The sequence below is a fragment of the Leptonychotes weddellii genome, chromosome 1 (assembly GCF_054177405.1).
Source record: "Leptonychotes weddellii isolate Sample4059 chromosome 1, ASM5417740v2, whole genome shotgun sequence".
NCBI lineage: Eukaryota > Metazoa > Chordata > Mammalia > Carnivora > Phocidae > Leptonychotes > Leptonychotes weddellii.
In genome coordinates, this window is record NC_138369.1 from 34,000,752 (window position 1) to 34,021,887 (window position 21,136).

General features: G+C 41.6%; 1 protein-coding gene across 3 annotated transcripts in view; it reads right to left on the reverse strand.

Moving 5' to 3' along the window:
* Positions 1-21,136, reverse strand: part of SHQ1 (SHQ1, H/ACA ribonucleoprotein assembly factor) — a 96,535-nt gene that overhangs the window by 16,077 nt on the left and 59,322 nt on the right. The window contains exon 10 of one of the 3 annotated variants that reach the window (XM_081820817.1): positions 12,684-14,946. The exons of the other annotated variants lie outside the window; for them this stretch is intronic. Coding sequence (XP_081676943.1) covers positions 14,844-14,946 — 103 coding nt within the window. The 3' untranslated portion in view covers positions 12,684-14,843. Of the gene's footprint in view, positions 1-12,683; positions 14,947-21,136 lie in introns of those variants that run through there. 3 annotated transcript variants of the gene reach the window in all.

The window sequence follows — 21,136 nt, forward strand, 5'->3', positions numbered from 1 at the left end:
AACTTGCCTCCCTTCTGCAGGGAAGACAGAGCTGAAGCACTGAGCTCCTTCCTGAATGTAGACTCACTAGGTTTGTTCCTTGTTGGGCCTGGAAAGCTGTACCCTGCAGGGAAGGAGTCCCGCTGGCGTGTCTTAGCACTGGTCAGCAAAGGCAAGGAGGAAAGTGCTCAGAAATACACCACCTATAGTCTACTCGACACCCAACCTCCCCAATTCCCCTGCGTCACACTCCTTACACAACTACAGGACTAGCTGTGCACTTTCTTAATGTCCTCAGATCAATCTGCTAGATTTTTTTAAAGTTGCCCCAAAGAGACCTTTAAGATTAATGTTGAGTTAGAACACTCACAAAAATAACGTTGAAAGAGGGGCGCCTGAGTGGCGCAGTCATTTAAGCGTCTGACTCTTGGTTTCGGCTCAGGTCCTGATCTCAGGGTCGTGAGATCGAGCTCCAAGTCAGGCTCCACACTCAGTGTGGAGTCTGCTTAGGACTCTCTTCCTATCCGTCTGACCCTCCCCACCACTCTCTCCCCGCTCCCTCTCTCTAAAATAAATAAATCTTAAAAAAAAAAAAAAAAAGCTTTATGAAGGAATGAAGCCACACACAGAAGAGTATACACTGTATTATTTCACTTCCACCAAGTTCTAAAACAGGCAAAACCAACAGATGGTGACAGAAGTCAGGAGGATGGTGGTTACAGGGTAGGGGTCAGAGAATGACAGTGCACTAAGGGGCACCTGAGAGCCTCTCAAGCATGATTCTTGATTTGGGTGCTGGTTACACAGGTATTTTACCACAACAGAGTTCATTCTTTGTCTACTTATAATCTGTGTGTACTTTGACAAAAATTAGCTTAAAACAACAACCAACAAACATGTGTCCTGGAAAAGAAGTCACAGGCTTCTGACATCTGCTCTGGAAAAGTGGACGGAGCCTCCTCAAGAAGGAGTGTGTCCTAATGGGGGGGATGCGGGGGACAGGATCACGGAGCCGGCTCCCGTTTCCTCTGGGCAAACTGGCAGGACCTCTAATGCAACACTCCTCACTGTAAATGTTTTTTTAAAAGGCATGGTGCGTTCTAAAAATACAAAGAGAATCTCAAAGTATGCCTAGAGAAAGATCCATTAGTCATCTCTTTCAATGCGCGAACTATACACAGAAAGATGTTCTCTGCAGAAGTATATAGCTCACTCCTATGGAAGTTATCCCCCAGGTAGCAGTGAAAGCCAGTCTGTGGGGCATTTCAAATAACATTTTTAAAGGCATTTCCCCCCATCCCCCCTCCCCGGACATTTGATCTACAGACCAATCCTAGTACTTTCTGAAATACAAAATAATAATTTCTACTAATTTTCCTTCTACTACTCCTTCCAAAACCCTAAAACAGCTTCATACCTATCAAAAACCTGAAGATGAACCCCCCAAAAGTCTTTATACCGGTTGAATGAATATTTTACTCAAAGTGAGCAATTTTATCTAATTTGTGTAGTATAGAATAAAGCTAACTTTCTTAAAACAGGTAAGCTTTTTAAAAAATGAGCATAGAAGGTTTAGAAGACTTCATCTGTAACTGCAATCCCAATTAAAATTTACACAGCAACAAGAGAAAACTTCCCACCTGGGGTGGGGGGAAACAACAAGACCAAGTCTTTAGATGCTTCGTTTATTATTATTATGATTAGGAAACGGAACAGGTTTTTTGGCTGACCTCAGTCGCTTGCGGGTCTTCTGCCTCAATGCCGACATTTATTTTTTTTGCCAGGAGAGTATGTTTACCAACACATTTCTCTGTGAAATAATAGAACTGGACATCATGGTCAGATTTTTCAAATCATTTCTCAAAGTCAAGGGATTTCTTTTCCTAATAAACTCCGCCGATGTGTAGATTACATGCATGCATAGATTAACACTCAATGTAAATATTTCTTGTATTGATGATAAAGTCTTAAGAGGAATCAACTCCTCCGCTTTCATTCCATAAGCTTCCTCTTGACAAAAAGAACTATTTAGCACTCTTCAAACTAACCCTGGGGCTTTACTTTACATTACATGCTGTCCCCTCAGGAGTTATACCATCAGATTGTGGCACTTAATTCTCCTCTCATCAGCCAGAGACTAACCATTTATGCCTCTGGCTAATTTGCTTCTATATAAATGATCCATTTCCTCAAATAAAACTTCTACAGAAAATCCCTAAATTCTACCACAGGTCAACGATGCCATCCCTGAAACCGTTGGACCTGTATGAATTTTAAAACTTCCATTTGTTTGTTTTACACTTCAGAAAAGTAATTCTGGATCTACACTACTATGCCATATATGACCTAACACCCCCGGCAACAACCTGTAATCAAATACACTAATATTTTTCTGCAGCAAAATGTACTATTAGTCTCTCCAAGTGGACTAAATAAAGATCATAAATAGCCTCCTATCAGGTGAGTTCAGGTCAGTCAGGTTTTGCTGCCAATTGCCCTGAAAATAAATGTACTTTCAGAACTTTCTGGGTTTCAGAATTGTGCACAAGGGGTTGAGGACCAGAACCAGAAGCGAGGAGACTGAGCTGCAGTTTTTCAGCTCAACTGCCTGGGTCCAAGGTCAGTCTTTTGACAAATATTTACTGAGTGCCTGCTATCTGCCAGGTTTGGTGCATATAATGGTGAAGGTAAATGCAGTCTCTGATCTGAAGATCAGATCATCTCAGTCTGTGGAAGGCAAGAAACAAGCCATCACAGCATGAAGTGAAGCAAGTTTATGAGAATGATTAGCACAGGGTGCCCTGGGAATGTCCGGCTCAGGGGCTTTGAGAGTCTTAGCCACGGAGGAGACAGTCTCTTCCCACAAGAGAATTCTATGCAAAAACCGTTCTGTATTTTAAAATAGGGGCAAGAAGTCCACCAAAGTCCTAATTCTAAGCCCAGATTGATGACTTCAATGCTTTTCTTGAAATTTCAAATACTAAATTCTTTGAGGAAAGAAACATGTATTTCTTCTTGTCTGTCTCTTACTGTGCTGTTCCCTCTACCAATGTTTATAAAGTCTGTCTACAAGGTATAGTAGATTCTCACTATTCACGGATTCTCTACTTGCGAATTTGCCTACTCGCTAAAATTTATTTGTAACCTCAAAGTCAATACCCTCAAGCACTTTTATGCTCATTCACAGACATGGACAGAGAGGTGAATGTTTTAGTTGCCAAAGAGCACGTTCTCAGACTTCTTATTTCAGCTCTCAGACTGTGAAAAAACTTTCCTTTTCAAGGTCTAGTGAGTGCCACATTGTTTGCATTTTGGGCTTTTTGATGATAATTTCACTGTTTAAAATGGTCCCGAACTTACTGTCAAATTACTTTCTAGTATTCTGTTTTTTAAGATTTACTTATCTGAAAGAGCGAGGGAGAGACAGAGGGAGCAAGCATGGGTGGCGGGCAGAAGGAGAGGGAGTCTCAAGATGTGTGGCTCGATTTCATGACTCTGAGATCGGGACGTGAGCCAAAACCAAGAGTCGGATGCTCAACCAACTGAGCCACCTAGGCACTCCTTTAGTATTCTTAAGTGCCTGAAGGCTATAATGTTTCTTATGAAAGAAAGTATTTGTGTTAGATAAGCTTTGTTCAGGCTTGAGTTACCATGCTGTTGGCCATGAGGGTCACTGTTAATCAACAATATATAAGGTGCCTTTAAACAGAAACACAGATAGAACAAAGGTACATACTGTTTGATGAAAATGTTGTGACCAGAGACCCACAGGAACCTAACCCTGTATTTCCCCTAGGAGCAAAGGTTGAGTTTGCAAAATCAGAGTTTGTAGCAACTTTATAGAACATAACTACTGTGAATAATGAGAATCGACTATAATTCAGTACTAGCCATGAGACCACAGAGGAAGGACAGCCATTTCGGGGTGAAACGGTAAAGAGAAGGGGGCAAGAGCAGAGAAGGTTTCCTACAAAAAGGGTAGTGTACACACAAACATTCTTAAGGCCCGTGAGAGTAGTCCAAGTGAGAAAAGTGGGATGGTTCTGGTGACATGGGAACCAGAGAATCATAGTACAAGACCAACAGCACCATTAGGTCCATGGCTACATCCCTGAACCGCAGGACAGAAAGACAACATTCTACAAGGACTAAACACAACGGACTCTTGAACAACACCGACTTTGAACTGCGCTGGGCACCAAAATGCAGATTTTTCTCAATAAATACAATACAGTGCTGTGAGGGTATTTTATCATTTTCTTAGTAACATTTTCTTTTCTCTAGCTTACTTTATTGTAAGAATACAGTGTATAATACATATAACATACAAAATATGTTTAATTGACTGCTTATGTTAGGAATAAGGCTTCTGGTCAACAGTAGGCTATTTGTAATTAAGTTTTGGTAGAGTCAAAAGTTGTATGTAGATTTTTGACTACATGGAGATGGAGGCAAGGGGTGGGGAAGGGGAAGGTTCAGCAGCCCTACCCCCCACCCCCATGTTGTTCAAAAGCCAACTATACTCTATCTTGGAATGTGGCAGGAAAGAGAGATGCACGTAAGATCATCTATTTACAAGGGAGCTTGACTCTCAGACTCAGATTCTGAAATGTCCATGGTTCTGGATGCTTCTTTTAGCCCTCATTAAATCTTCCAGGACAGAGCTCAGTCAGTTAAGCGTCTGACTCTTGATTTCAGCTCAGGTCATGTACTCAGGGTCCTGGGACGGAGCCCCAAGTTGGGCTCCACACTCAGCAGGGAGTCTGCTTGAGGATTTCTCTCCTTCCCCCTCCGCCCCTCCCCTCACCTTTCTTCCTAAAATAGATAAATAAATCTTAAAAAACAAAATCTTCCAGGACAGTAGTTCTTATAAAGACATAGTGAGCCTTCAGAGAGAGTCAGGTGCTGTATCATAAAAACAGACTTCTCCTAATTCCTATCCAGGTCCGTGTGGGACCAGCTTGATCTGGGGTTTAGCACACACACACAACCCTACTGGGTGCAACCACAGCTCACATGTAAGGAATCAATGTAAAAGTCTGCTAAGACTTAGGGTATTCAACAACTGCCTTAAGAAGCCTTGGAATTGAAAGCCATTCCTGACAAGAGTGCTGACAAGTGTTCAACTACAGAAAATCAAAACTGGGAATGGCTGGTTTTCTTGATGCTTGCTTATGCTATTTCAACAACTACTTGAACTAAAGTGAAAAGTATCTATCAGAACATTCTGAAATGACGGTCCCTAGCCTGTTCAAGGGGAATTTAAAAATATTTTTAATAAAGGCAACTGATAACGATGACTAATACTTAGTTTCTCTCCTTAATAAAACCTTGCTACTTCAGGGGTAATCCCTGGACCAGCAGAGCAGTGGTATTCGGCACTTGTTACAACTGGAGGATCTCAGGCCCCACCACAGACTTCTTCATCAGAATCTGCATTTTAACAAGCTCCACAGGGGATTTGGATACACAAAAGTTTGATGAGCACTATTCCAGAGAGTTGTGACGGTGTCAAAGTGATAATTATTATCACCACTTTACACTTTCCCGTGTAAGAAAATTGCTGACTCAATCTGATCAAACACCTAAAAGGGATGGGAATAGTGTGAGATTGTCTTGTTCCTGGGTCAGTTCTAGAGGGCTAAGCATTTGCTATCACTTCACACATTCTACAAAGGGCAGCCTGACTATGAGCCAGCCCTCTGTCACTCAAAGCACAAATATAACCTCCAAACCGCACTCATTCACCAATGCTGGTGCCAGGTAAAACAGTGCAAGGAGCCCTACTCCAATGGTCCTTTTGGCTCAAGAGTCATCACCTTGGCCTCTCCTGATTGTAAGGCTCATTCTCAGAAACGTTTTCTTTCTCATTCTGCTCTTTTCATTCATTCATTCATTATTCACTGAAAGTACTAATGTGCCCAAGCACTGAACAAAACAGACAAGAATCCTTGTGCTCATGGAACTTATACTCTTTCATAGGAAAAGACAGACAATAAACACAAAGTAAGTAAAATACAGAATGTGCCAGAGAGTTTAAGTGCCATGGAAAAGGACAGCTAAAAAGGTGGCTCAGGAGTACTAGGGGCAGGGGATGTTCAATTTTTATGAGTGCTTCAGGAAGGCCTTACTGAAAGGTGACAAAAGGGACAGCCTGAACCATGGGACCTAGCTTTATTCTTGCTTTTTACCTATTTCATTTATTCTGGGCTTGAATCTCTAGTCTATTAAGCTCACTACAACACTACACATAGCCCCTGGCCCCTAGTCCTGAAAGCTACCTGGAATTGCCACGCGGCTATTTCTAATCTCCACATCATGTATGCATGCCTCAGCTACTCCTTCTCGTACCTTTTACCCACCTGAGCCTGAGACCCAACCTACGCTGTCCCAAGTTCAGGGGAAATTACAACAGTTCACCTTGTTTCTAAAAAAGAAGACCCATAGGTTTAGCACAAAAGAAGAAAAATTCTGGCTTAGCCATAATTTATAATACTGCATATTACAAATTTAAACTAGATGTAACTATCTGACAGCTCAAAAACCTATCATTCTACAGCTAACTTATCTCATCTAAGAAAATGTAAAAGATGCCACAGGAAGGCCTCCTGCTCAGCCACCAGGGCAACAAGGAATAGATTCCAGCATTTCAGCCCCTGCTACGTACGGGTGGCAGGGATGACGTTAAAGGCACAATTCTTTCTCCTTTAAGGACCAAGCAAGCCACTTTGTTGAAATCCCCATAATCTCAGATCGGAAGATATCTGAAAGATAACAGAGTCCAGGGCTGTCCAGGACAGCTTTACATTGTGACGGAAAAGCTCTCCATCTGTGCTTTCCAACACGGTAGCCACTAGCCCACACATGGCTACTGAGCATTTGAAATGTCGCCAGTGTGACTGAGAAACTGGACCTTAAATTTTATTTAATTTTAATTAATTAAATTAAAATAGCCTCATGTGGCTTACACAAAATTGGGCCACACAGATCTAATCTAAAGCCCTAATTTTCTTTGACAAAGATGAGGCCCACACATAGCTCAGGCCACAGGGCTAACCACAGCCTTGAGTACTAATATTCCACACTGGCACCAGGCTGGAGGGTTTCAAATGGCTTTCAGATGCAGGAGTCCGTCTGATCCTCTCCTCAGCCACATGAGCTAAACACGTCTGTATACTGTCCCTATTTTCACCGGCGCTCAAAAGCAAACATGTGCCTCATGACAGAGGGTTAACCCCAGGGAAGGCCAGAGCCTCTGCGGTGCAGACCCACTATGTCCTGGCTCACACTGAGGCAGTGATACCATCTGGGTAATTAGAGCTTATTTATGACATGAAACAAGATGCTAGAAGAGGACACTTGCCAGTAAAACCGCTGGAGAATCTTTCCTATGGTGTGGGATCCAATCCTTGTCAAGACAGTTATGCAAATTAGGTCTCCTGGGGTAGTTTTATCAGGCCGGGAACTGTAATTTGTTCCACATTTTAAGGTGGTAGCCAGGATTCTCAAAAATTAGGACTCAACTAGTTTGTTGGCCAGCTCTTTAAAATCCTATGTTCACTTTATCATCAAGACATATAAGCAAAAAGTCTTCTATAATTAGAACTGAAGAGTTGCCAGAGTCCCAATCAGACCCAAATTACTACCTAGAAAAATTACTGATTACTAAAAATAAGAATGAAAAAGTGGCTCAAAGATATTATTTGACTAAATATAGGGATACACAGTACAACTTAAACCTCCAGTTAGACGGTTGTTAGAACGAAACCTGTTGGCTGAACAGCGTTTCATGTTCCTACACGAACTGGTTGCAAAAGCCTAATTATGGTTTGATTCAAATGATGTTATCAAACGCTCCCTGCATGGGGCGAGATAGAAATGCTTCTCTCCTTCCATTCCTTCCCAGGGCATCTGCGCTGGTTTTTCTTGGAGCCACCCCACTCCACAGAGACAAATCCCGCCCCACCACAGCGGTTTACAGAAAAGTAGGGACTGCTGTCGGCAGGAGCCCCCGACACTGGGCTTTGATCCCAGCTGCAGGTCCCACCTGCTGAAAAAGGCAGTTCTTCATTCCCCTGCTCAAAAACACCAGAAATCAGCAGAGATAAGCTAACAGGGAAAACATTACACAAATCGCTGACCCTGCTGCAGGCAGCGAAGAGCTGCCTGGGCTTGGCTTTGATTTTTCCGGAGCTGGAGCCCGAGGGGAGAGGTAGTTTGACTTTCTTCTTTCCCAGCGCAAGGTGCATTCCCGTGGAGCCCCGAGGAATACCAAGTGCAGAAGAAAGGCAAGCAAATAAATAAACAAAACAAGAACACAGGCTAAATCACGGCGAGGGGTACTATGGGCGGCCAGGAAGAAAGATCATATCCCTGGTTAAAAGCAATTCGGTTTTACCGGTTTTTACAAAAAGCTCTGGCTGTGATCTCCGTCGTGCTGTGGTCCTGCCGAGTGAGGCGACAGACTACATGCCGCAAGCCTTCCTTACGCGTTCCTATTGTTCCCTGGGTGTCGGCAGAAGAAAACAACAGGGTAGCTGTCCACGTGCGGGAGAGGCGCTGACACAGAGCACCTCGTGACCAGCAGTTCTTTCCCGGACTCGAGCACAGACGACGCTCTTTTTCTAAGCCGCCTATTTGCTGCTTCATGGTCACCCACGGTTTGCCTTAAGAACGGGGCTCAAAATGAACCATACGGTCTGCTTCCTCCCGTTTCCTCCCCAGCATTCGAGAGGCTGCGGCAGCTTCCAGAACTGATCCCACTCTAACGTGGTCACTGCTGCCATCCAGGTGCCACAGTTATTGAGTGCCTGGCACTGGCTGCGCATTTCTCGAGCCCTCGCAGTAAAGCAGGGCACGAGCAAAGCAAGGCTCCCGCTTGCATGGAGCTTGCAATTTGGCAGGAGGCAAGCGCAAGGAACTTCTGATCCAGTATCAGACTCCTTGTCCGTTCAGCCGAGGTCACCAGCTCTGCGGCCTTCCTGAGCCACGCAGATGGAGTCTAGGGGGGAGGGCGGGGTTCTGTGTCACGGCAGAGAGCACTTGTCCCACATAATGGAGACAGCTGGCCTCAGCTCTAGCCAATTGTTACCATGTGGGGATGAGGGCCCAGCAACTGCCAGAACTTCCGGTATTTCCAGAGCAGCTGTAAATCCAGACTTTTACATCAAATCTTCCCATTTTTAAGTGCTGACAACCAATTCAAAGTTTTTAAAAACTCACTGAGAGCCACTGGCATGAACGTTCCCATTCTGCAGACTTATTCTCTAACGTATTCTGTATACCCCACCCGTACCTGCCACACCAGTGTGACCAGTTTCTCTCCGCTCCCACATCCAGCACACTACTGTGACTTTGGGGATCTGCCACCAGTTGGGCCCCTGCCTTGTACATCCCCTCCTTTCCCTCTGTGCCCCGCCATACTCCACCTGTCCATCCTTAGTTCCCAGCGCAATCCTCTACGTCCCGAGCCCTAGAGACCACACCAAGTGCCCCGTCCCCAAATCTCGATCTTTCTTCTGAGCACACCGCCAGCAGTGGAACTTCGTCAACAGCGTGTGCAGTGTTATGGGGGGTAGGGTGGTGTCACACGCTCCGGAAAATGACAGGGAACTGACTGACCACAGCAAGGTGGCTACGGGCCCAGGCTCTGAAGACAAACAGGCCCGGGTTATCTCAACTCTCTGAGCCTCAGTTTCCATGTAACCTGGGGCTATCATAAAATGGGGACATAACCCAAATTCACATAACCCGTGAAATGAAGAGAGATGAGGATTGTAAAGCACTCGGCACAATGCCTGACATGCAGCCAGCTACTATTATTACAGACTGATTGCCTAATTCAGCCCGTGTTATTGGTAAGCAAGCACTGCATCACCGGCACTTCGCTGTTTACAAAACCATCTACTGTGTTAACATGCTCTAATCACACTGCACGCGTCTCCTCATCTAACTCGCCCCATTCCATGAACAGCTGAAGCGGGTTTAATGAGTTGTCCAAGGTCATACAGACACAGCCAGCTGGCTCCCATACTCTTAACCCTGATACTCCATGGTCTCTCTACATTCCTAATGGCCAGGGACAACTTTGTGACCTCAACCTTCTCAAATTAAAGGCAGGATTTGGCTCTGTGGACTGTGGCTTAAGATGATCAGCGCCTGGCTTGGGCCAGACTGTATCTGAGAAGTTCCAAGGAGTTTGCTTCTCTGTCCGTCTGACCAAGGGCTGTCGGTCTGTTCAATAAACTGAGAATGAAGAGAAGAGAAAAATGCCCAGGAAGAACTGTAAAATGACAGCTGTTATTACGGAAGGCAAAACCTGGGACAGTGGTTACAAGAATAGAAAAGACAGTTTGCTGATCACAGAAAAAATAAGTGGTGACGGAATCAGAATGATGTTTCTAGCCTTCAGCATCCACAGAGAAGACAGAAAAGAGGCAACTATATCCTGCTTGACTTTCAAAAGGTGGAAAAGGAAAGTGATGAATCCAAAGACAGTGAACCCCAAATCCACGAATGGCAGGCAGTCAAGAGGTGACATGGTAGGCTCAGGAGCTGGCGTGGGTGCATGAGAACCGACACCATCCCCCCGACTGGCCTGAGCTGGAGAGTGGGCAGAGAAGGCGCCTGCATGTCAGGACTGCATATCACAATCTCCTGTGGCTTCTCTATGGGCAGAACACAGAACACGGGGCAGATGATTAAAAAGCTGACTGGATTTACATCTGACCTTACAGGGGAGATCAATTTCAAGCTGAAGGAAAGTAGCTGGTGGAAGAGCACACAAAGTTGTGATGACAGACTTCCTCGCTGAGCATTTCATTCACTGTCACAGGTGAAAGCAGAGAATGTTCGTTCTAATTCCTTAAGGGCAGAAGCCTTATCTAAGGCCTCTTCAATTCCCCAGGGCCTTGCCTTGTGTGTGGCACACAGTAAGTGCTCCGAAAAGGATTACTGAAGGGATTTCAAGAGTCAAGTTTACAAACAGCATTACAGCAGATGGCGGATTCCAGTTCCGAAAACACTGAACAGGTGGATAGAATAAACCAAATCCAAAAAGGTGCAAATGAACAAGGACAAATGCAAAGTTCTTCAACCACTACCACAGAAGCAGAATTACAGTTAAACAACATCTGTGGCTAAAATGTTAAGGGTTTTGGCTAATGACAAACTAAGAATAGTGTGTTGAGGTTTCCAGCGATGAGTAGATGCGCTCCCAGACTACAGGAACACAGTAATGTTCACAAAAAACCCCGAAAACAACAGCTCAAAGGCTCCTCTCTACTTTCTGGCCAAACCTGGAGTATTTTGTCTAGCTGGAAGGATACTTAAAAAGGACACTGACCTGGGACGCCTGGGTGGCTCAGTAAGTTAAGCATCTGCCTTCGGCTCAGGTCATGATCCCAGGATCCTGGGATCAAGGCCCACGTCGGGCTCCCTGCTCAGAGAGCCTGCTTCTCCCTCTGCCCCTCCCCCTGCTCACGCTCTCTCTCCCTCTTTCTCTCTCTCAAATAAATAAAATCTTTAAAAAAAAATAAAAATAAAAAAGGGGCACTGACCAAAAAAAGGGGGGGCGGCGAGGGCAATATTGAAAAGTAGAGTTTGCCTAAAAAGAGACCAGGAAGGCCGAAGATTTGAAAAGTTTGGACCTATACGAGCAAATGCAAGACAAAAAAGGTTGATCTGGAAGCCTTAGAAGGGATAGAGCAGTGATGCTCTAGATAGCTGAAGACACATTTAAAGAGAGAATGGGACTTATTCTATATGGGTTCAGAATTAAAACTAGTGGGAAGGAAGCCAATGCCAGTCCAACTTAAAGGAGAACTTTTAACCAAGCTAAGGTGCTTCAGAATAGAACAGGCTCCCTCACTCGTTAGTGGGTTTCTAGGCACTAGAGCTTTGTGTTGAGGCTAAGCAATCACACAGTGGCAACAGTGCAGGGGGAATCAATCCCCAAATAAAGCCTTGCAAATGAGAAGACTGTGCCGGGAATTTCAATTCTGTAAGTGACAGAATTAAAGATAATCATCACCAAGAAAAGTCTTCCAGTGGAGAGATGACTTTGCTGGGGTCAGAAGAAAAAGTTTCAGGCAAAATGTAATATTTCCAATAGAGAAAATGGAATACACAAAAGCAAGGAAAAGCTGAAGTTTATGGCAAACTTGGGAAATGATGAGTTTATCTGTTTGGCAGGAGAGAGACAGGGAGCCCAGTCAACAAAAGTAAGGAATGAAGCATAAAAGATGAGGAAGAGGATAGACAGCTGGGGCTCTGAACCCAGCTCAGGCACTCAGGCTTTTCTCCTGTTGGCAAGGGGAAATCAGCGAGAACTTCTGAGGACAGCCATGATCAAAACGGCATTTCAGAATGATCAGACTGGCATGACTGCAGGAAAAAACAAGAGGGGGAATGAGATTCTGGTGGCAAGGAGAACAGACAGAACACTCTGGCAACAATGAGAAAATACAGGCCTGAGTTAAAGGAAAGGAAGACCAAAAAGAGGAATTTAAATGAAAGACATTGTATAGGAAGAATTAAAAGGACTTCGTGACTGATTCAGTGTGGAGTGGGGAGTCAGACAGACACACTTGAATCAGGGAACCCAGACATGTCAACGTGCCTAACAAAAAGACCAAAACCCCCAAAACATCTGAAGTCACAACTGGTTCCCAAATTACTGATCCATCACAGCTTTACGTCAGATGTTCAGAGTATATTTTTCACCAACAAAAAACACAAGATTTCATAATTATCTCTGAATTTGAAACTAGTCACCAAAAGTTTATTGAAGCATGTCTAGAAAAATTAACTCCTCCAAGGACAGAAAGGAGATAGGCCAGGACAATACTAACCAAAACAAAGTTGGGATCTCCATATTAATATCAGACAAAATAAACAAAGGCAAAAAAACACACATTATTAGTGATAAAGAAGGCCACTACATAATAAACATTTCAATTCGCCAGGGAGATATAACAATTATAAACTAATAACAATGAATAATATGACTCAAAATATAAAGTAAAAACTATCAAGTCTACAGAAAGAAAATGACATGATCACCAATGCAGTAGGAGACTTTGACACAACTCTTCCAGTGCAAAAACTGATACATGAAACAGACAAAACAAATCAACAAGGATATAAAAAGTTTAAATAGCTCAACTGCCAAGTTTCATCCAATGGACAGAGAACACAGCCGCTAACAATTGGAGGATACACATTATTTTCAAGCTTTAAAATTTATGAAAATACGAGACATAAAATTAATCTCAACAAATTTCAAAAGAATGGTAAAATTCTCTAACAAATACAAGGACGTTAGAAATCAGTAACAAAGATATCACTATAGGGGCGCCTGGGTGGCTCAGTTCTTGGGCGTATGCCTTTGGCTAGGGTCATGATCCCAGGGTCTTGGGATCGAGGCCCACGTCGGGCTTCCTGCTCAGCGGGAAGCCTGCTTCTCCCTCTTCCATTCCCCCTGCTTGTGTTCTCTCTCTCACTGTCTCTCTCTCTGTCAAATAAATAAATAAAATCTTAAAAAAAAAAAGATATCACTATAAAAAACCCATACACATGGAAAGGAGAAACACACACTTCTCCACATTTCATGAGTAAAATCAGAAAATATCTGAAATGGAATAATAATGAAAATTCAGTTTATTTCAAAACTTGTGAGATGCACACAAAGTAGACACCTGTAGGAAAATGTATAGGCTTAAATGAAGGCTCAAAGTTAATGAATTAAGCATCCAGATAAGATGTCAGGGGGAAAAAAAAGCCTAATAAATGCCCCCAAAATAGAAGGAATGAAATGATAGATAAAAGTAAAAAGTAATGCAAAAGAAGACAAAACTAAAATATCAAAAGAGCGAATATTGGTTCTTTGATTCATCAAATACACTCTCTTTAATAAAGAGTGAAAAGACAAATATTACAATAAGACAATAAGACACAATACAATTATTACAATAAGACAATGTACAGACACTATAGAGAAAACAGGAGAGATAAAATAAGTCAGATAGTTTTCAAAATTTAGATGAATTGGACAAATTTCTAGAAAAACACAAACCTATTAAAACCAACTCAAGAAGAAACAGAGAACCAGAACAGTTCTAAAACAACTGGAAATTTTGATTGAATAGTTAGAAATCTTCTCAAAAAGAAAAAAGTCAAGATGGCTTTTTTGGTGAATTTTATTGAAGAATCAAGGAAGAGATCAATACAATTTATAGAAATTATTTCAGAGAACAAAAAAGGAAAGGAGAGTGCAAGAATGGAAAATTATGAGCCAGATTCTTTTCTCCTCCTTCCATCCTCTTCCTTACTCCCCCATCTCCCCTTCTCTCTCCATCCCTATGTTTCTTGGTGTGCACAATACACAAACATAGTCAGCAAATCAAATCCAGAATCATATTTAAATAATACATCACAATCAAGATGGGTTTATCTCAGGAATGCAAGGCCTAACTTAAGTTAGAAATTTTATAAATGCCATTCATTACATTAACAAATTAAAGAAGAAAAACCTTAAGATGCATCTCAAAAGAGGAGGGAAAATAAGCAATGAAATTCACTGACCATTTAGGATCAAAAACTCTTTGCAAACTAAGAATAATGGGAACTTTCCTTACCTTGATAAAGGCTATCTACAAAAGCCTGCAGCAAATATCAAAAGCATTTTCTTAAAGATAAAGAACAAGATAGGGAAGTACATTACCACCATTACCTATTCAGCATTGTGCTGGAGGGTGTGACCAATACCATAAAATGAAGAATAAAGAAAAAGAAAGAATATAAAGATTGGAAAAGAAGGGGCACCTGGGTGGCTCAGTGGGTTAGGGATCTACCTTCAGCTCAGGTCATGATCCCAGGGTCCTGGGATCCAATCCTGCATAGGGCTCCCTGCTCCAAGGGGAGTCTGCTTCTCCCTCTCTCTCTTTCTCATGAATAGATAAATAAAATCTTAAAAAAAGAAAGAAAAAAAAGATTAGAAAAGAGGAAACCAAACTGTCATGATTTGCACTGCTATTTCCTGTATAGAAAACTGGAGAGCACCTATACATAATAGTAAATAGCACAGTTTAGTGAGGTAGCAGGATACAGAAATCAATATAAAAATGTGAAATTAACATTTTTGTATGCCTTAAACAGTTTGAAAGTCATTTTAAAAAAATTATCATTTACATGGCAATAGAAAATCTAAAGCAATAATCCCAAAGATGTACAGAGATTTTAAGGAAAATATGATAAAATTTCACTGAAAGACACCAAAGACAACTTAAATACAGAGTCATACCATGTTATGGAAGGAGACTAAATGTTTTGGTCTCCCCAAACAGATTAATGGATTTCAAAGCAATTCCAATCAAAATGTTTTTCATGGAACTTGACAAGCTGATTCTAAGATATAAAGCCATAGTAATTAAGAATGTATGGTATCCGCATTTGACAGACAAGTCAAGCACTGGAACTGAATAGACAACCCAGAAACAGATCCACGTGTATATGTAAACTTGATGTATGGCAGAATGAGCGCTGCAGGATGCATGAAGCAAGGATGGACTATTTAATAAATGAAGCTGGAGTAAGGTGATCCATATGAGAAAAAATGAAACTGGATCCCCTGTCTCATAAAACACACCAAATCAGTTCCAGGTGGACTAAAGACTTAGATGCTAGATGCAAAAGAATAAAAATTTTAGAAGATACTGTATGAGAATATCTTTATGACATCCACATCATAAAGAGTTTCTTAAATGAGAAACAAAAAGCCTACCTCTAAAGGAATATGCTGATAAATTCTACAACATTAAAATTAAAAACTTCTGTTTATGAAGACACTACAAGGAACCTAAAAGATAAACTACAAACCAGGAGAAAATGTTTGCAACATATTTAACCAATAAAGGACTAGTATCCAGAATACCAGAAGAATCCTAAAAATCAAAAAGAAAAAGAGAGCACTAATGAGCAAGAGGCCATACCACAGACTGACGTCTCACAGAAGGAACATGAATGGCTCATAAACACATGAAAAGATGCTCAGCTTCATTAGTTATCAAAAAAATTGAAAATGGAAATGACAAAAGGAACTCTTTCAACACCCTTGCAGATGGTCAAATCTTAAAATGTGAACAAGTACTGGCATTAAGGTTGAACTAGGGAAGTTCTCATACACAGCTGGGTGGGTGAATAAATTGAAATAAATTGGTACCACCACTTTGGAAAACAGCTTGACATCACCCAGTCAAGTCTCACCTACAACCATCCCCTAAATGCTAGCAATTCCATTCCCAGGTATAGAGGTTACTAAAAAAGTGTACACAAGTACACCCCAAAGCATGCACAAAGATGCTCAGAGCAGGGTTTTCCTAACACCCCAAACCGGGAAGGACCCATTCACCAACAAACAATTTAGAGAACAGAAAAACAAACTGCAGTGTATCCAGACAATGAGAAAGTACACAGTAGGAAAAAAAATAAACTATACCACTGTACATCACCATGTAAAAATCTAAGAAAAAGAAAAAAACATTATGTCAAAAAGGCAAGTAACAGAAAAACACACACACAGTAGGATTCCATTTACATAGTTGAGAAGCAAGCAAAACTAAAACTAAACTGGGGTACATCCAGAGATGGTAAAACCTTAAGGAAAAGCAAGGTAATGATTAACACAAAATTCAGGGTGTGGTTACCAGAGGTGGGGGGGGGGAACATGATTGGGATTGGTCCCACAGGAAGCTCTGGGCAACTGGTCAGGTCATCTATTTCTTTTTTTTTTTTTTTTTTTAAAGATTTTATTTATTTATTTGACAGAGAGAGAGACAGCGAGAGCAGGAACCCAAGCAGGGGGAGTGGGAGAGCGAGAAGCAGGCTTCCTGCCGAGCAGGGAGCCTGATGTGGGACTCGATCCCAGGACCCTGGGATCATGACCTGAGCCGAAGGCAGACGCTTAACGACTGAGCCACCCAGGCGCCCCTCTTTTCTTTTTTTTTAAGCTTATTTATTTTAGGGGCACCTGGGTGGCTCAGTTGGTTAAGCGTCTTCCTTTAGCTCGGGTCATGATCCCAGGGTCTTGGGATCAAGCCCCACATCAGGCTCCCTGCTCATTGGAGAGTCTGCTTCTCCCTCGCTCTGCTTCTCCCCCTGCTTGTGCTCTCTCTGTGTCAAATAAATAAATAGACAGTTTTGTTTTTTTTTTTTTTTTTTTTTAGTAATCTCTACACTCAACATGGGACTCAAACTCACAACCTCGAGATCAAGAGTCGCATGCTCCTTTGACTGAGGCAACCAGGCACCCCTAGTAATCTATTTCTTAAGGTCACTGGTGAGTACATTCATGTTCAGTTTCTTATTCTTCTTTAGAGTGTACATATATACTTTATGTGTTCTTGTATTACTTTATATATCATTAGAAAATATTTTAAGAAAATAACTAAACTCTATAAACACACGAAAAGGCACACAAAAGGTAACCTTCGACAGATACCTGAGCCCAATAGTTCCTTTAAATAATAAAGGAAACAACAGAGACCAAGAAAAAAAAAAAAAAAACTAACCTTTATTCTGAATTAGTAACTAATGTACAGATCACCCACAAAGAGGCTAAGTTCTGTACCCAGAAGAATCTCTCTAAGGAAAGCCAAGAATTTTCTTGAGAATTACTTTATGCTAGTTAGGGCTCTTCATCCATTCAGCTGTGCAGGCCATAAACCCAGGCATCATGCTCCCCATTGTCCTCTCCATCTCTCCCCAGACCCATTCTAGTTCCTCATGTTACTTCCCTGGTCAGGCCACACTCAGGCCCATAAGCAATTCACACTACTACCCCAGGCATCCTCCCCCACCATCTGCCCCACATCCCTCTCTGGCTGCCCAATGCTCCAAAGATAGAAATTACATTTCCAAACACTACCTCGAAGGGACTTTATGGTCTGGGCTGTGACCTCCCCCACCCCACCTCCCACACATACACCCTTTGTTTTAGCCACCATCTTTTCTTTTGCAGCACTTTCCAAGGTTCTGATTTCACTTTTTGCACAGGTCATTATTTGATTAACAATTCTCTTCCCTTAGACCGTAAGTTCCTCAAGGGCAGGGGCCATGTCTGGTTTTTGCTTACCATCCTAGGCTCAGAATCTTGGCAGGGAATGTTGCACATAGTAGGACCTCATAACTATATGTTGAACGAATGGATGGAAGAACAGATACACAGGCCTAAAGCAGTCACAACTGCCCTAGCCAGTACTGTAGGATAACAGGATCCCAAAAGATGTTAAACAAAGTAGATTCATGGCCTCACCTCTCATTCCCAAGCCTCAAAGGGACAGCCCATCTTAGATTGATAGGGGATTCTTGAAAAAATATGACCTGTGGAACAATGTTACACTGTTCTACACAGAGGATGAGAAGCATTTGTTTAAAAATAAAAACAAATGTTCTCTTACAAACCTGGAGCAAGACTGTATCTTTCTGATAAAAGGTAAGACAAACCCAGTATTTATCTTCTGAACATTTTAGATTTGGAATTTCACCTGAATTCATGGATTATAATAAAGCTTCTGAAAGCTAAGTATGTGTAGTGCTGCTGTGTTCAGAATACAAGCTTTGCAACTTCTTCAGTTTTTAAAGCTTGGTTTTTGTAATTAATCCAGTATTTAATAGAGTGGAGAACCTTTGCCAATAGTTCTATTCAGATAGCTTTAGCTTACACAGCTCATAACTGAAATCCTTTTAACTGCTGTGTCCATTAAAACAAGAATATAGGACATATGCTGACAACTATAATTTTAAACATCAAGTTGAAAATGAAGGCAATTTCTCCCAATAAGAACAAAACCCTTGTTTTCCTGAAGCATTAGGATACTCTAAGGATAGAAATAAAATCTAATTTGGCTGGTGAGCTTACTTGGAATGGCACAAGGGTACTTAATACTACACGCGCAAAGGTGTTTTATTCTTTGCTCCAAAGAGTATCTCTGGGTTCTAGTACGGTATCAAAAAATGACATACCCAAAGAACAACTCTGGGTATTTATGTGGCCTGGGGTTATAGGCAAGAACGAGTCTGGAGAAAATAAGATGATCAGAGCAGACATCACTTTTCACACTGCACTCTTGTCTTTTAAAGCACACCACAGAATTTTAAATTTGTGATGCAACATATCCACCATAAGACTAACAAAAGTTTAACTAAACAAAGGGCAAATATGTTATAATAGAAGTGTATTCTATTGCTAGATGTGTTCTTATAAGACTAAGAACACATGCATAGTAGACTTCTAACAGTGGTCTTTTTTCTGCTGTGTAATTTCATATAAATAATAAAATGGCACAAGGAAACACTGAAACTCCACATTTGAAAATAACGTCAAATTACCACTTGAGTTAAATGCAAAGTTTATATATGAGAGATCTCAAACCAGCACTGATGGATTATCTAATTATTCTGTTTATTTCATTTCATTCAGGGCATGAGGGCTTTCTTTTATCATTCCTTTATTTAGTTGAGCCTTGCATGCAGACCACTGATGTATGTTTTAATGTGATTGCACCACTTCAGCATATACAGCTTTATATATATGCTGCTTTTTTCCATTTAGCTTTCCAGTTATGATTTTTCATGATAGTAGAACATCATTAACCCTCCTAGACAGTGGGCTCCTTGATGCAGAAATCTTGACCTTGATCTTACCTCCAGCACAGAGTACAATGCCGGCCACAGCCAGGTGCTCAATAAATTTTGGGTTCAATCGGACTCTAAACTCATTTAAAACAAATGAGCCACAGAGAAGAGAAATATTTATAATTATAAATAATTATATTAAATAACTGATAATTATAAATAAAGTATTGATAATTAATAAAGACGTATAAATACTTTAGATAGATGTAGTTTGATCTACAAAACTCTGTTTTCACAGGTGTATCTGCCCATGAAAAAAGGAATAAATCGAATGGCTATACCTGTTTCCTTCAGTCACATCACAGATCACTCAATATGTCTCCTGGTCATGTGCGTAATTTGGGGATGACAGTCTGGAGAACATCTTGGAACTGATGGTTGAAATACCTTCTTCCTTCTCAACCGGCTTACACACTGTCTCCAGACTTGTGGACAAGAGGTGGGTACAGATCCTGGGATGGTCAGTTCTTGAGCCTGACTCCTTGGGGAAGGTGTATGGCATTCCCAACACCACACTCTGGGCCAATACTGCACACCAACAAATAGTTGGCATGCAGGAGATCTAAACGTCCATCCACCTGCCCATCCAAACACCCACACATTCTCTCTTATAACCTCCAACTCACTTGGACTTCCATGTACATAAGTAAACAAGCATGAAGTTATAGGTTTCCTTCATCATTTATCCTCATACATAACATCTCTGTAAGTAAGAGCATATATCCTTGTTTTATGCTAGGATATGAAGAACAGAACACACACTGCAGGTCTTACAACAGGTTTAGTACTGTGTAAAGAGAAGGTAAAGCTGCTTCTTTTCATTGAAGCTTTTCACTGAATTAGAAAGGAAATTTTCAGTTCAATGACCATTTACTGAATGTCATTAATAAGCGGCCTACATTTGGCTAAGGTGCTGGGGTACCAAGTTGAATATGACCTTTGCCCTTTAGAACATTCACAGTCCATATTTCTCTGGGCCCTTTGTCCCTGAGTCAGTAATTAACCACCAAAGCACAAAATCATTCCTCATGGAATCATACATCTTGAGAATAAACCTCTATCACACCCCACTCCTAGACACATGATCGTCTGTTTCAAATTTCATTCTTTTTTTCCTCAAAATGGTAGCTGGGTTTTTGTTCTTCACTGTTTTAAATTAACACAAGAATCCCAAAAGCAAAGACTACATAAGGCCCAGTCGTTTTTGCTTAGGGAAATATGTGCTGCCATCCTGACAAAGGTTCTGCATTCAGAAGTTAGGCTTCCTTTTCTTCCCCAGGCAAACAGAACAGACAACTGAAGCAGGGAGTGAACACTTCACATCTGGCATAAACATCTCAAGCTCCAGCACCTGAGTTTCTATGTCTTCAACTCAGTTCAAGCAGATGGCACAGACCAACTCCCAATTGCCTAGGCAAGACAACCCTCCCCCGCCATCATTCAGAAGAAACGTATGTGCTTCTCT